The 14,783-nt window shown below is 39.6% G+C and overlaps 1 protein-coding gene across 3 annotated transcripts in view; it reads left to right on the top strand.

The window, feature by feature from the left end:
* il6r (interleukin 6 receptor) overlaps window positions 1-14,783 on the top strand; it is a 75,861-nt gene that overhangs the window by 16,184 nt on the left and 44,894 nt on the right. For 2 of the 3 annotated variants that reach the window (XM_080753199.1, XM_080753197.1), the window contains exons 3-5: window positions 253-374; window positions 3,930-4,170; window positions 6,305-6,428. In XM_080753199.1, the coding sequence (XP_080609325.1) occupies window positions 253-374; window positions 3,930-4,170; window positions 6,305-6,428 (487 nt within the window). The remainder of the gene's footprint in view (window positions 1-252; window positions 375-3,929; window positions 4,171-6,304; window positions 6,429-14,783) is intronic. The other variant, XM_080753198.1, reaches the window with a different exon arrangement.

Genomic DNA, 14,783 nt, shown 5'->3' with positions numbered 1-14,783 from the left:
GTTGAAAGAATTGCCCTCTCTGTGTAGAAATCCAGGCCGTTACGCCACATCTCCAGTATTGACTTGATTATGCTAAAAAATAGCTCAAAATAGCTCTTGTGAGCTTGGAGGTCGGCTATTTTGAATATTGTCTCCCAAAAGCCCTTTTAGAAATGTCAGCCCCTGCCTCTCTAACATTCTCTGCACGTCCCTGATCTCAATGTAATGACAATTGTAATACTATGTGACATAATATGATGTGTCTCCACACAGTAGCTGACAACACAGTGAGCAATGAGCAGCTGGAGTGGCAGCAGCACAAGCGTGGACACACACCGCCTCCCACTGACCAGTATGACTGGAGCCAGGACCACGAGGACCTGGAGGAGGACAAGGTACAGGTGTTAGTCATTAGTGGTGTTTCCATAAAGCCTCTTAATGCGCATTTAAGGCTTATCTCGCAAATTCTTTTTATGGAAACACTTCAAAATGCGAATAAACCTTCATTATCCGCAAAAAAAATATCCGCTTGGAGGAGGTGGATTTTGAGGCTTTATCGAATAAACTAAATGCGCATTTGTGAATGGAAACGGGTCAGACAATAAATGCGAATAGATTATGACGTTCTGGGTCCATATCGTCCTCCAATTTAACACTTTCCCCTGCAGCTTAACGTCCGTTAGCCCACAAAACAAACCGGTTGTTTGTTACACATGGAGTGACACGGACCGTGTGTAAATTCCTCCCATTTTCACCTCCCGGAGTCAAGCCATCCGTGGCTTACCCTTCCTCATCACACGGTGTTGCGTGCCAAAAGTGGCCGATCTACAAGCTCACAGCAGCTCGCATCCGCGTCTCCGCGCCGCATTGTGAGCTTGCAGATCGGCTTGCACTGTGCAGCGACGCGACCGCGGTTTTCCCGGTGAACCTGAGGGCAACGGTGGGGGCGCGGTAGTGTGGGGAACACACACCACTGACTATTGCCGATGATGGAGAGGTTATATAGCTTTATGTATTGAGAGGAACTCTTGCCAACAGAGACTCGTCGCCAATTGTAAGATATTTAAAAGTTATTTGGGGCCATGATGATTGATTGATTCTTCCCACTACTAGACAGCGACCGAGTCAAAGCAGTCAGACGTGCAGTGCTCAGGTTCGGTCTGAAAAAATCAAGCCCGATCAACTCATGCGACCGTCGCTAATTCGAATGACACCCGCAAATGGAAACATGTTAAATTTGCTTTGTCTTAATGCGTATTACTGATAATTCGCTTCCCTAATTCGAATAAGTTTATGGAAACATGGCTATTGTCTTTTGAGTAACATTTCATTTAGCTTTAGTCATATTTCAGTTATCCGAAAAGTTTTCGTTTTAGCCTAGTTTTAGTCGACTAAATATCAAAAGATTTTAGTTTAGTCAACTAAAAATCTACGGATGATTTTGTCGACAAAAATGAATTTTGGCGGGGCTTGATTGAATGTTGGTTGCATGCTGAAAATAGCCGTTCTACAACCGAGCACAAGCAAACATAAAACTAGTCCCTCGCTTATATTTTAATCTGTTTTTTTATTTGTTGACCAAATTGTCATAGTTTTAGTCATGTATATTTTATTTATTTTCTTTTGTCAGAGAAAAAGGGTAGTCGACGGACTTTTTTCATCACAGTTTTAGTCGACGAAATGAACCCTGAAAGGCACAGGGAAAGAGCAGTAGTAATTAGGTAGGCCTACATATATTTAAAGCAGCCACTATGTAACTTTACAGTTCCCAGAACCCATTTTCTCCTCAATCTAGTCGTTATGACAATTAATTCCTCCCCAAACACATTTATGTGTTTGGTCACTACACCAATAGTCCTTCATCACCCTCCTAGCCCGGCTTCCCTCACACAAACACAGGCCAATTGTGTTCGTAGAGATGCCCGACAAAGTGGTTTTGTAATAATTATCAAAATCTACAAAATCCTGGTTTCTATAATGCCTCCCCCTGGACAGCCGGGGCGCCTGATGGAGGGGAAAGGAACTGGTTGGAATAACGTGTTCCTTCCACGGGCTACGTCCAAACCGGGGAAGCTCCCCCTGTCAGGTGATAAAAAGCGGCCTGCTCATTCCTCATGCACTGAAGGAAGCATGAGCTCAGTTTGGGGCCCTCCCCAGGTTGGCAGAGGGAGAGCAGAGCCCTGGATTACAGCTTAGGCAATTGGCACTGGGTGAAAACTGGGTTACAAAATCGTGGGATGAAAAATAAATAAATAAATAAATAATAATAATATAAAAATGAATGTAATACAAAAATAACTACAAAGTAACTAGTAACTAAGGGTTTCAAATAATTAAAGTGGAGTAAAAGTACAATATTTGCATTGTGAGGTAGTGGAGTAGAAAATGTATTATCGGAAATCTGGAAATACCCCATTGAAGTAAAAAAAGATACCTCAAAATTGTACTTGAGTAATTTGACTTACTTTACTTACCTTGGGGGGAAGCGATACTAGCCTGGCTAGCCAGACTATATACTAATGCAGCTAACTAACTGCAGTATCTGGATTGTTTAGCTGTGCTAGGCTAAAGCGATACAGGAGAAGCGATACAGCTTGTGATAGCAGAACATAAACAGCAGCCTTTCACCCCCGAGACATTCATTATCCTTCTATAAATAGCCTCCCACCAAATTCTGGTTTCGGGTTGGTATAATGTAAAATAATAAGGGTAATAACAATAATAAGAAATATTATTATGTATTATTTTATGTATTATTATGTATTATTTCACAAGTATTGAAAACAAATTGGTCTTGACATTTCAGATCTACAGACAGACAGACAGACAGACAGACAGACAGACAGACAGACAGACAGACAGACAGACAGACAGACAGACAGGGGCAGACATATTTATGTATTGATTGATTGATTGATTGATTGATTGATTGATTGATTGATTGATTGATTGATTGATAGTGTCCTGCACCAAAGGTGCCCATGTAGTCCACATGGATTTACAGGACACAACATCATTAACACGCGTGGGGAACGTGTTAGGCACTCCATGTGTCAAGTAAATGTAGGCCTACTTAGTTATTTTACACCTCCAAGACCGGGAAGACATTATTATGCATTACTACTTTAACCATTATTTTATGCTTTAACTATTATAAAATTGCAGATCTACAAGCTCAAGCTGCGAGCTTGTAGATCTTCTATTTTTGAAAAATCGTGAACATTTGTGCTAGCCTTTGAATATTTTGACCCGGTTCTACAAATGTCTTCGAAAACCTTCTTATAAATCAGTGGTTCTCGAACATTTTCAAGGGATGTTCGCTTTAAAAAAAGATGTCTTCAAAGATGATCAAAAAATGACGGAATCTTTCAAAAACAGCAGACCTACAAGCTCACAGCTTGTAGCTCGTAGATCAGGGTTCCCCAATAGGCGGCCCGCGGGCCATTTGTCATCTATATATCATCATTGTCGGGGGGAAAACCTGTATCTCAAAATGTGTACGTTCTTTCCCAAAGTATAAGCTCTACTTCATCATACAAGGCTGTCGCACAAAAGTAGTGAAAACAGCAGATTTAAACTAGTGAAAACAGCCGATCTACAAGCACACAACGCCTCGCGGTGCGAGGCGTTGTGTGCTTGTAGATCGGCTGTTTTGGACATACAAGATTTTCACCCGACAACAACGATATCTGAACTGTCACTGGAGTAGCAGGAACGCCACCATCGCCCCCTGCAATGTTGTGGCCCTTGGCTTGGTACCCTAGACATAATTTGGCCCTTGGGGAAAACTAATTGGGGAACCCTGTCGTAGATCTTGTAGCTATTTTTCAATAGCTAAAGTATAAAAACAATTCCAGGTCTTACGCAATGGGTTATGCAAATGTGCTTCCATTTACACCACTGCCATCAGGTTAGTATTACCATTTACATTTGTCCACCTCTTGTCCCAGGGCGGGGACCTCAGGGTGACCAGGGCCGTGCCGAGCGCCAGGCCTCAGTGGAGGAGGAACGGCAGGCTGGTGACCGCAGGAGGAGAACGAGGAGGAGGAGGAGAACGGGTGCAGTTGCTGCGGCGCGGCAGCATCCTGGCACTGGCCGCGGTGACGGCGACAGACGGCGGGAAGTACTCGTGTCACCACCACCACCACCATAGGCAGGGTGACAACTTCTCTGTCAGTATACACGTGGCAGGTACGAGAGGCCCGAGAGACCAGGGATGGAAGGGTGGTATGCAAACAGGGGGGGCAGTGGCTCAGGAGTAGAGAAACCGTCATTAGAACACGGAGGGTTCTTGAAGGGTTCCCAGTTCAATCCCAGGCTCCCCCAGAGTTAGTGTCAAGAGTCCTTGAGCAAGACTCTGAACCCCTAGTTGCGCCCGGTGAGCAGGTTGGTGCCTTGCATGGTTTCCTCTGCCATCGGTGTGTGAATGTGTGGGTGAATGGTGGGTGAATGTAATGCACAATCTATGTAAAGCGTCTTGGATAAAGGCGCTATACAAATGCACCATTTACCATTTACCATTTACAAACAAACCACTAACTCAGAGAGAGAGAGACAGAGACAGAGAGAGAGAGAGAGAGAGAGAGAGAGAGAGAGAGAGAGAGAGAGAGACTAGGGCCCTGCACCTGGTGTAAAGTAACTAAGTACCGGTACATTAACTTAGTAATGAACTTAAGTACAACTTTGAGGTACCTGTACTTAACTTGAGTATTTCCAATTCCCAATACTTTTACTTCTACTCCACTACATCTCGGATCCAAATGTTTTACTTTTACTCCACTACATCTATTTGAAAACTTGAGTTACTAGTTACTTTGCAGATATAAATTATAATATTAAAATTAACCACTTTAGCCTTATTTTATCCCTTGGGTATTTGAAAATAGCCGATCGACAAGCTCACAACACGTCGCTATGCGATGCGTTGTGAGCTTGTAGATCTGCTATTTTCAAACATTTTGTACTTTAACTTTTGGTACTTCAGTAGATTTTTGATGCCAATACGTTCATACTTTTACTCAAGTACATTTTGAATTCTGGACTTTTACTTGTAACAGAGTATTTCTACATTGCTGTATTGATTCTTTTACTTAAGTATACAATGGGAGTACTTTTTACAACACTGGCTGGCCCAGCACAGTCCTAAAATGTTGGGCCCGGCCCTGCCCTGTACCATGTCATTCAGGCCTAGCTGGCCCCTGGCCCGTTTGGTGCCGCAATTCACAGCCTGGGCCCGGCCCGAAGCCAGACGCCGTATTTATTAATTCATTATTTTCAAGCGTGCACTTTCACTGGTGCGCGCAGCAGCTGCTACACTCAGCTGTGCACTTGCACTCTGATAAGAACACACACACACATCACAAGTAAGAAATCTTCCTCCAGCCACCGTTTGGAATGATGTCATGTCCTCGCAGCAGAAAATCTGGCATTGATCGTTGTCGGCTTGCTGTGGTTACCAACCGTCCCATAAAATACGGAGAATCGCCCAGTTTACTGAATGACGCGTCCCGCAATGAACTGATACGGGAGGTCGGGGAATCAATATGAATTACAGGGCGATTTATTTGAGACATGGCGGTGATTCTGCTGTACTGCTCCTACTTTGCTCTCGTCTCGTTGTGTCTGTGTGTCTGTCCACTACATCTCTGATCCAAATATTGTACTTTTACTCCACTGCAATTATTTGAAAACTTTAGTTACTAGTTAGCCTAGTTCCAGACCCTGAATCGGTAGCCACACCCCTTTAATTTTTTTGTTTCGGCGAACGAAATGTCAATTCAGGCTGAGTGTCAGGCTAGTTACTAGTTACTTTGCGGATATAAATTATAATATTATAATACATACACAAACCACTAGACTATTGTATACCCAGGCTATTTGAAAATAGCCGATCTACAAGCTCACAACGCGCCGCGATGCGACGCGTTGTGAGCTTGTAGATCTGCTATTTTCAAACATTTTGTACTTTTAATTTTGGTACTTTAAGTACATTTTGATGCCAACACTTTCGTGCTTTTACTCAAGTACCTTTTTAATTCAGGACTTTTACTTGTAAAATTATTATTGCAGTATTGATACTTGTAGTTAAGTAAGCTATTTTAGTACTTTTTCTACCACTGGGGAAATACAGAAACAGCCCGAGTCCGGCCCGAATCCACCCCGTCTTGGCGACCCTTGGTCGGGTCCCGTCAGGCTTGCAGGGCAGACAGACACACAGACAGACAGACACACACACACACATACAAACATACACACAGACACACATACACACAGACAGACAGACAGACATCTCGACATTTTTTTGGGTATTTTCTTTTTTCTCCAGGCCCTCCAGAGCAGCCAATCCTTCAGTGCTACAAACGCTCACCCAGCAGCAAGATCCGCTGTGGTTGGACGCCCCAGCGGCCCAGCTCCGCCCACACGTCCTGTTCCCTGCTGCTCTACAAGGGGTGAGAACCATATCCGCCATCTTGTCCTTTCTTTACATGTCCTTTCATTGCGTGTCCTTATTGTGTTGTTTTCCGTATTTGCGGTGTGGACGTTCGGCGAAAATAGTCGTTAGCAGCTAACTGCTACTTTAACGCTGTTTGCTAATGAACTCATTCCCTACCAAAAGGGGTCTTTGCAAATGAAACATTTTAGAACCCAATAATAGTTGGACTAATAATATGTCAAACATATTCTGCAGAAAACTTGGAGACTTAATTCACAATCAGTAAATCGCCCTTTGTGAAATCCCACCCATTGTAGCGCTTCGCCTCACAGCTAGAAGGTCCTGGGTTCGATTCCCGCCGGGGGATGCTGTGGGTGCTGGGGGCGTGTTTCTCCCTCCACGTCATCAGCGCCCACACCCTAGGTGGGGTTGGCGATAGGGCCTTTCTGTGTGGAGTTTGCATGTTCTCCCCGTGTCTCCTAGGGTTGATACCCTCACACAAACATGCAGTAATCCTGGTCTCAATAATGCCTCCCCCTGGCTAGCCGGGGCGCTTGATGGAGGGGAAAGGAACTGGTTGGAATAACGTGTTCGTGCTACGTCCATCCCAGGGAAATCCCCCCTGTCAGGTGAAAAGAAACAACTTGGACTACTCATGCATTGAAGGAAGCATGAGGTCAGTCCGTTGTCTCCCCAGGAACAGCAGAGGGAGAGCAGAGCCCCGGATTACATAGACCAGGGGTGCCCACACTTTTTTGACGTGTGATCTAATTTTAAAATGACTAGCTCAACATGATCTAACCATCCAAAATGTTTTAGCTGAGGGCCTGAGGGGGGCTTTGGAATAGCAGCACTGGCGTTCCATTTTAGACTAACACACTTACTGTAAGGGGGAAATAAATGGGAAATACTGGGGGAAAAGTCTTCATCCCATTCTGTATGGAAGTGGTAGGTTTTGGGGTTCTTTGTAATGCTACTGACTACTTGAAAGTTTACTTTAGAAGCCATGAATGGAGCTGACAGGCCGTTCTTGATGTCATATTGACGTATTCTTTTTATATTTTAATTATATATTTTTAGAGGCATGTCATATGGTCTACCTGCACACCCTTGGTGATCTACTGGTAGATCACAATCTACCTTTTAGGCACCCCTGACATAGACAATTCGCACTGGGTGAAAATGGGTTGCAAAATCGTGGGATAAAAATTATATATAAAAAAAAAAATCCCGCCCATTGTCCCGCCCCTCTTCGCACCCATTGGTTGCTGTGTCTTGGTGGGACAAAAGTCAGAACCAGGGTGGGACAAGGCAGAAAGAGCTCGCTGGTTGGTCAGTCAGCGACCAATCAGAAGGCTGACAAAGGGTGAATTGTGTCCAAAGTAAGAACATTATATCACGGTGTGTAAATCCTAAAATTTGCCAGGAACAATTGTTTTCCGTGTACGGACATATTGACGACCCGTGTCCCGTATCCGTGGTGTTGGTCCGAGCCACCGGAGGTTTCACATGGCTCACAGTCCTGTGTGTTGCTCCATGATGTTCCAAATGACATCAGTGACACAAAACAACGTGACTCATAGGAGTTGGGTTAGACTGCGTCAATTATTAGGGCTGTAACTATTATTACATAATCGTCTAATCACATTTATTTGATATAATCACGATTATTTTTCATTTTTTTTTAAAGTCAAAAATAGTGGAAATAGCAGATCTACAAGCTCACAACGCGCAGCATCGCGATGCGTTGTGAGCTTGTAGATCGTCTATTCCCACTATCAATGTTCTTTTTTAAGTATAAAGTTGTCCAATATGTCACTAATGTCTTTGTGTATTTAGGTTATGTGTCATATCTATCATGTGCAACTCCAAAGCCTAAAAGCCAAACAGAAATGTAAATGTAAGCGACAAAAACACAATTAAATCGTTAATTGCAATTATTTGAGTGACAGTTAATCGTCATGTAAAATGTCATAACCGTGATTCAATTATGCTTAAAGGTGCTGGACTTTAAGTCCTGGTTCTCAAACATTTTCTTGTCAAGGACGGAAGGACCTCAGCTTGGATGTCAGATTTTGGGCCCTATTTTCGTCCATGCTAAACCCTTAACCCCTACTATTTTGAAACATATTTATAAATAGCTCAAATAGGTGATCTACAAGATCAAAACGTGTCGATGTAGATCGTGTTTTAAATTTTTTTCCAAATAAACTCAGCACAAAAAGAAAGGAAACTTGAATTCGGTCCATTATATCTCCCCTTTAATAATAATAATTGTATTGTGTATTATATCTTTTTAACCGTTGATTCGTCACCTTGTGCCCGATGCTTGTAAGCATCGGGCATTCGAGGCATGAGCTACACAGCCAAGCGTGTGGGTAGCGCCGACCCAAATTTTGGCAAAATGGCTTGCAATACACTCTTAAAAATGTTGGGTCAAATGTTCAACCCTTTTGCTGGGTTGACACTGTTGGGTCAAAGGTTGGGTCAGTTTGACCAAACATTGGATTAAAAATACTTAAAATTAGTAAGCCATCTGTTGGGCTATGGATGGCCCGCCCACATCATCAGATAAAATGCATTGAGTTCATAACCCAAGTGTTGGTATAGGCTTTTGAATTCGAGTTTACCCAACACATGGTTCACTGCATTGCACCAATTTGGGTTAAAATAGACCCGCCCTCTCTGTCTATCAACACATTGGTTTGTGAATTGCACCACTATTGGGTTAAACTAAGTGGGTGGGCAGTTACCCAGCATGCAACTGTGCTCCCATACAGATATCTTTTACAAACTTTTCCATTATTTTATGGTTTTAGATAGAGAAAACAACATTGTATTGTAGATGATCGCAGTGGATGTAGCCCAGTCATAATCCCTAATTAAAAAATATATAAAAAAACATAGTTGCTTACAGAAACAGAAACCATGACTAAGATGGTCCAGACTGACACATACAAACAGGTTTGCTGTTCTTTTAATGTGAAGCACCACATAATCTGTTGAGTTCAAAGTTGTGATATATTGCCAAGACTAAATGCATAATTTACTCCGCATGCATTCTTCCTTGAGTAGATTAAGCATGAAAAATGTCATTGAAGAAAATGTTGTAAAAAAAAAAAAATGAATAGATTTAATGTGAATGAGCGTACAATCCCAACAACAAGGTCACTTTTAAGCCATTTTTGGGTGTTAGATTCCAACCCATCAGCAGTATCACATTAACCCAACAGCAAAGTCACTTTTAACCCATTACTTGTACAATCCCAACCCAACATGCTGGGTCACAGCCTTAACCCAACCCTGTTGGTCTGCAATAACCCATGTTGGGCTGGTCCAAAACAGTGTTACGTGTTGGGTTACATAAATAACCAACTTGGGTTGTTTTTGACCCAACAATTTTATACTGTTCTGCTGGCATTTACTCTTGTTTTGAGCTCCCCTGACACTGAGCTTAAAATTAACAAAGTGTGAAAATGGCCAATATATGTTGTTTTTTTATTTTCCTTATTACTGTGGGAGAGTGTAATCATTCAATGCCAAGCAACAAAGGTGAACACCAAAAGAACAGTATTGCAGGCCTGCCAGGCCATTTTGACCATTTTTGGAGGGGCGCTACCCACACTTTTGGCTGTGTTGCTCATTTCACAAATGCCCGATGCTTACAAACTGTACCTCCTTGTAAAGGTGACGAATCAACAATAAAAAATATATAAAACACAATACAATTGGTATTATTAAAGGGGAGATATTATGGACCGAAGTCAAGTTTCCTTTCTTTTTGTGCTGAGTATAGTAAAAAAGGCAAAGACGTTTAGGTAGGGGTTTAGGGTTTGGCATGGACGAAAATTGGGCACTTTGTCTTCAGACGGCAACAACATTGACTATTTTAACTCCAACAGAGTAAAAATACCCTTACCAAAAAGTAGTAAACTTCAAGTTTACTTTTCTAAGTATACTTAAGTCAACTTTGAGTATATTTCTTAAGTATACTTTAAGTACAATTATACTGATATTTATGTACAAGTAGTATACTAACAAATGTACTAGTTAGTGTACTAGTTAGTATACTTACAGTATACCTACCGTACTAAAAGTAATCTGAATTGGCCCACTTTTGAGTATACTCGAGTAAACTCTAAGTTTACTTAAAGTATACATGAAGTATATATGAGTATACTTAAATTATTGTATTCATACACTAGAATTGTGCTATTCAGTTACTTAAAATAAACCATTCATATACTCAGATGTATACTTAAGTACACTACTTATTTACTTGAATTGCACTTCTCTTATACAAGAGGTATACTATGGTCATACCTGAACTGCACTACATTTAAATTTGAAGTATACCATTTATATACGTAAAACATACTATGCGTGAACTTAATGTACACTACTCTTTTACCTGCAGTGTACTTGAATAGCACTTTTATTGTACTTGAGGTATACTAAGGTCATATGAACTGCACTACTTGTAACCTTGAAGTATACCATTTATATACTCAAACTATACTATGCATGAACTTAATGTGCACTACTCTTTTACCTCTAGTGTACTTGAATTGCACTTTTCTTATACATAAGGTATACTACGTTTATATTTGAACAGCACTTTTTTCATACTTGAAGTATATCATTTAAATAGTCGGAACATACTATGCATGAACTTAATGTACACTACTCTTTTACCTGCAGTGTACTTGAATTGTACTACGTTTACATTTGAACAGTACTATTTCATACTTGAAGTATAACGGTTATATACTCAAAACATACTATGTGTGGACTTAATGGACACTACTCTTTTACTTGAATTGCACTATTCTTATACTTGACGTATACTACGTTTATATTTGAATTGCATTCATTTTAAACTTGAAGTATACCATTTATATACTCAAAACATACTTGATGTACACTACTCTTTTACTTGCAGTGCACTTGAATTGCACTTTTCATTTACTTGAGGAAGACTTTGGTCATACTTGAATGGCACTTTTCTTTTACTTGAGGTATACTATGGTCATAATTGAACTGCACTACTTTTAAACTTGAAGTACACCATTTATATACTCAAAACATACTATGCGTGAACTTAGTGTACACTACTCTGTTACTTGCAGTGCACTTGAATTGCACTTTTCATTTACTTGAGGTATACTATGGTCATACTTGAACTGCACTACTTTTAAACTTGAACCATACCAGTTATATACTCAAAACATACTATGCGTGAACTTAACTTACACTACTCTTTTACTTGCAGTGCACTTGTCTTATACTTGACGTAAACTACGTTTACATTTGAACTGCACTATTTTCATACTCGAGGTATGCCATTTATATACTCAAAACATACTATGCATGATTTTAATGTACACTACTCTTTTACTTGCAGTGCACTTGAATTGCACTCTTCTTTTACTTGAGGTATACTATGGTCATACTTGAACTGCACTACTTTTGAACTTGAACCATACCAGTTATATACTCAAAACATACTATGCGTGAACTACATGGACACCACTCTTTTACTTGAATTGCACTATTCTTATACTTGAGGTATACTATGGTCATACTTGAACTGCACTACTTTTAAACTTGAAGTATACCATTTATATACTCAAAACATACTATGCGTGAACTTAATGTACACTACTATTTTACCTGCAGTGTACTTGAATTGAACGTTTCTTATACTTGAAGTATTCCAGTTATATACTCAAAACATACTAGGCGTGAACTTAATGGACACTACTCTTTTACTTGCATTGTACTTGAATTGCACTTAGCTTATACTTGACATATACTATGTGTATATTTGAACTGCACTATTTCTATACTCGAAGTATACCATTTATATACTCAACACATACTGTGCGTGAACTTAATGTTCACTACTCTTTTACCTGCAGTGCACTTTAATTGCTCTTTTCTTATACTTGAGGTATACTATGGTCATACTTGAACTGCACTACTTTTAAACTTGAATCATACCATTTATATACTCAAAACATACTGTGCGTGAACTTAATGTACACTACTCTTTTACCTGCAGTGCACTTGAATTGCACTCTTCTTTTACTTGAGGTATACTATGGTCATACTTGAACTGCACTACTTTAAAACTTGAAGTATACCATTTATATACTTAACACATACTATGCGTGTACTTAACTGACACTACTCTTTTACTTGAACTGCACTTGTTTTATATTTGACGTATACTACGTTTATATTTGAACTGCACTATTTCCATACTCGAGGTATACCATTTATATACTCAACACATACTGTGCGTGAACTTAATGTTCACTACTCTTTTACCTGCAGTGCACTTTAACTGCTCTTTTCTTATACTTGAGGTATACTATGGTCATACTTGAACTGCACTACTTTTAACTTGAATCGTACCATTTATATACTCAAAACATACTGTGCGTGAACTTAATGTACACTACTCTTTTACCTGCAGTGCACTTGAATTGCACTCTTCTTTTACTTGAGGTATACTATGGTCATACTTGAACTGCACTACTTTAAAACTTGAAGTATACCATTTATATACTCAACACATACTATGCGTGTACTTAATTAAAACTGCTCTTTTACTTGAACTGCACTTGTTTTATATTTGACGTATACTAAGTTTATATTTGAACTGCACTATTTTCATACTCGAGGTATACCATTTATATACTCAAAACATACTATGCGTGAACTTAATGTACACTACTCTTTTACTTGCTGTGCACTTGTCTTATACTTGACGTAAATTGTGTTTATATTTGAACTGCACTATTTCCATACTCGAGGTATACCATTTATATACTCAACACATACTGTGCATGAACTTAATGTTCACTACTCTTTTACCTGCAGTGCACTTTAATTGCTCTTTTCTTATACTTGAGGTATACTATGGTCATACTTGAACTGCACTACTTTTAAACTTGAATCGTACCATTTATATACTCAAAACAAACTGTGCGTGAACTTAATGTACACTACTCTTTTACCTGCAGTGCGCTTGAATTGCACTCTTCTTTTACTTGAGGTATACTATGGTCATACTTGAACTGCACTACTTTTGAACTTGAACCATACCAGTTATATACTCAAAACATACTATGCGTGAACCTAATGTACACTACTATTTTACCTGCAGTGTACTTGAATTGAACGTTTCTTATACTTGAAGTATACCAGTTATATACTCAAAACATACTAGGCGTGAACTTAATGGACACTACTCTTTTACTTGCATTGTACTTGAATTGCACTTAGCTTATACTTGACATATACTACGTGTATATTTGAACTGCACTATTTGTATACTCGAAGTATACCATTTATATACTCAACACATACTGTGCGTGAACTTAATGTTTACTACTCTTTTACCTGCAGTGCACTTTAATTGCACTTTTCTCATACTTGAGGTATACTATGGTCATACTTGAACTGCACTATTTTCATACTCAAAGTATACCAGTTATATACTCAAAACATACTATGCGTGAACCTAATGTACACTTGCTGTGTACTTGAATTGCACTTTTCTTATACGTGAGGTATACTACTTTCATACTTGAAATGCACTATTTTATTACTTGAAGTATAACATTTATATACTCAGAACATACTATGCATGAACTTAATGTACACTACTCTTTACCTTTCAGTGTACTTGAATTGCAAATTTTTTATACTTTACATATACTACGTTTATACTTGAACTAGACTATTTTCATGCTTGAAGTATACCATTTACATACTCAAAACATTGAATTGCACTTTTCTTATACTTGAGGTATACTATGTTTATACTTGAACTGCACTATTTTCATTGTAGCGACGGGGTGCAACTAATTAATATTCGAACACAGTTCTGCATAGGTATTTTAATGGTTAAAGAAAGACAGAGTGTGAAATATTATAGCTTTGGAAATGGAGGACTGTATATTCTGGAGTTGAGGTTATGCGCACCACAGGGCTCCAGTCAAAGAGCAGTAATCAATGATGACACTTGGTGTTTTATGTGGTTTTTATAAAGGAGGTAGTTGGCGGACACAAACATACACAATGATGAATGGTATCTGAAAATATAGAAATAATACATAAGGATAAGGAGACAATAAACGATATGCAGTAGTAACCTACACAAACATAGCATATTACTGAAATGCCATGCACTCATGTGCCAGCTTAGACCCAGCATGCACTCACACACAGGTTAGACTAGGGCCTGTTAGCTTAGCCACTGAAGTTTAGCTAGCAAACACAATTACAAAAACAAACTTTTTAAACCACACACAGATCAATTATGACACAATGAACTGTTACCACATGAACCATTATTGCT

Source organism: Nannobrachium achirus (assembly GCF_963921795.1).
Source record: "Nannobrachium achirus genome assembly, chromosome: 2".
NCBI classification, from domain to species: domain Eukaryota; kingdom Metazoa; phylum Chordata; class Actinopteri; order Myctophiformes; family Myctophidae; genus Nannobrachium; species Nannobrachium achirus.
Note: the sequence above shows the minus strand (reverse complement) of the source record. Positions and strands in the feature narration are given on the sequence as shown.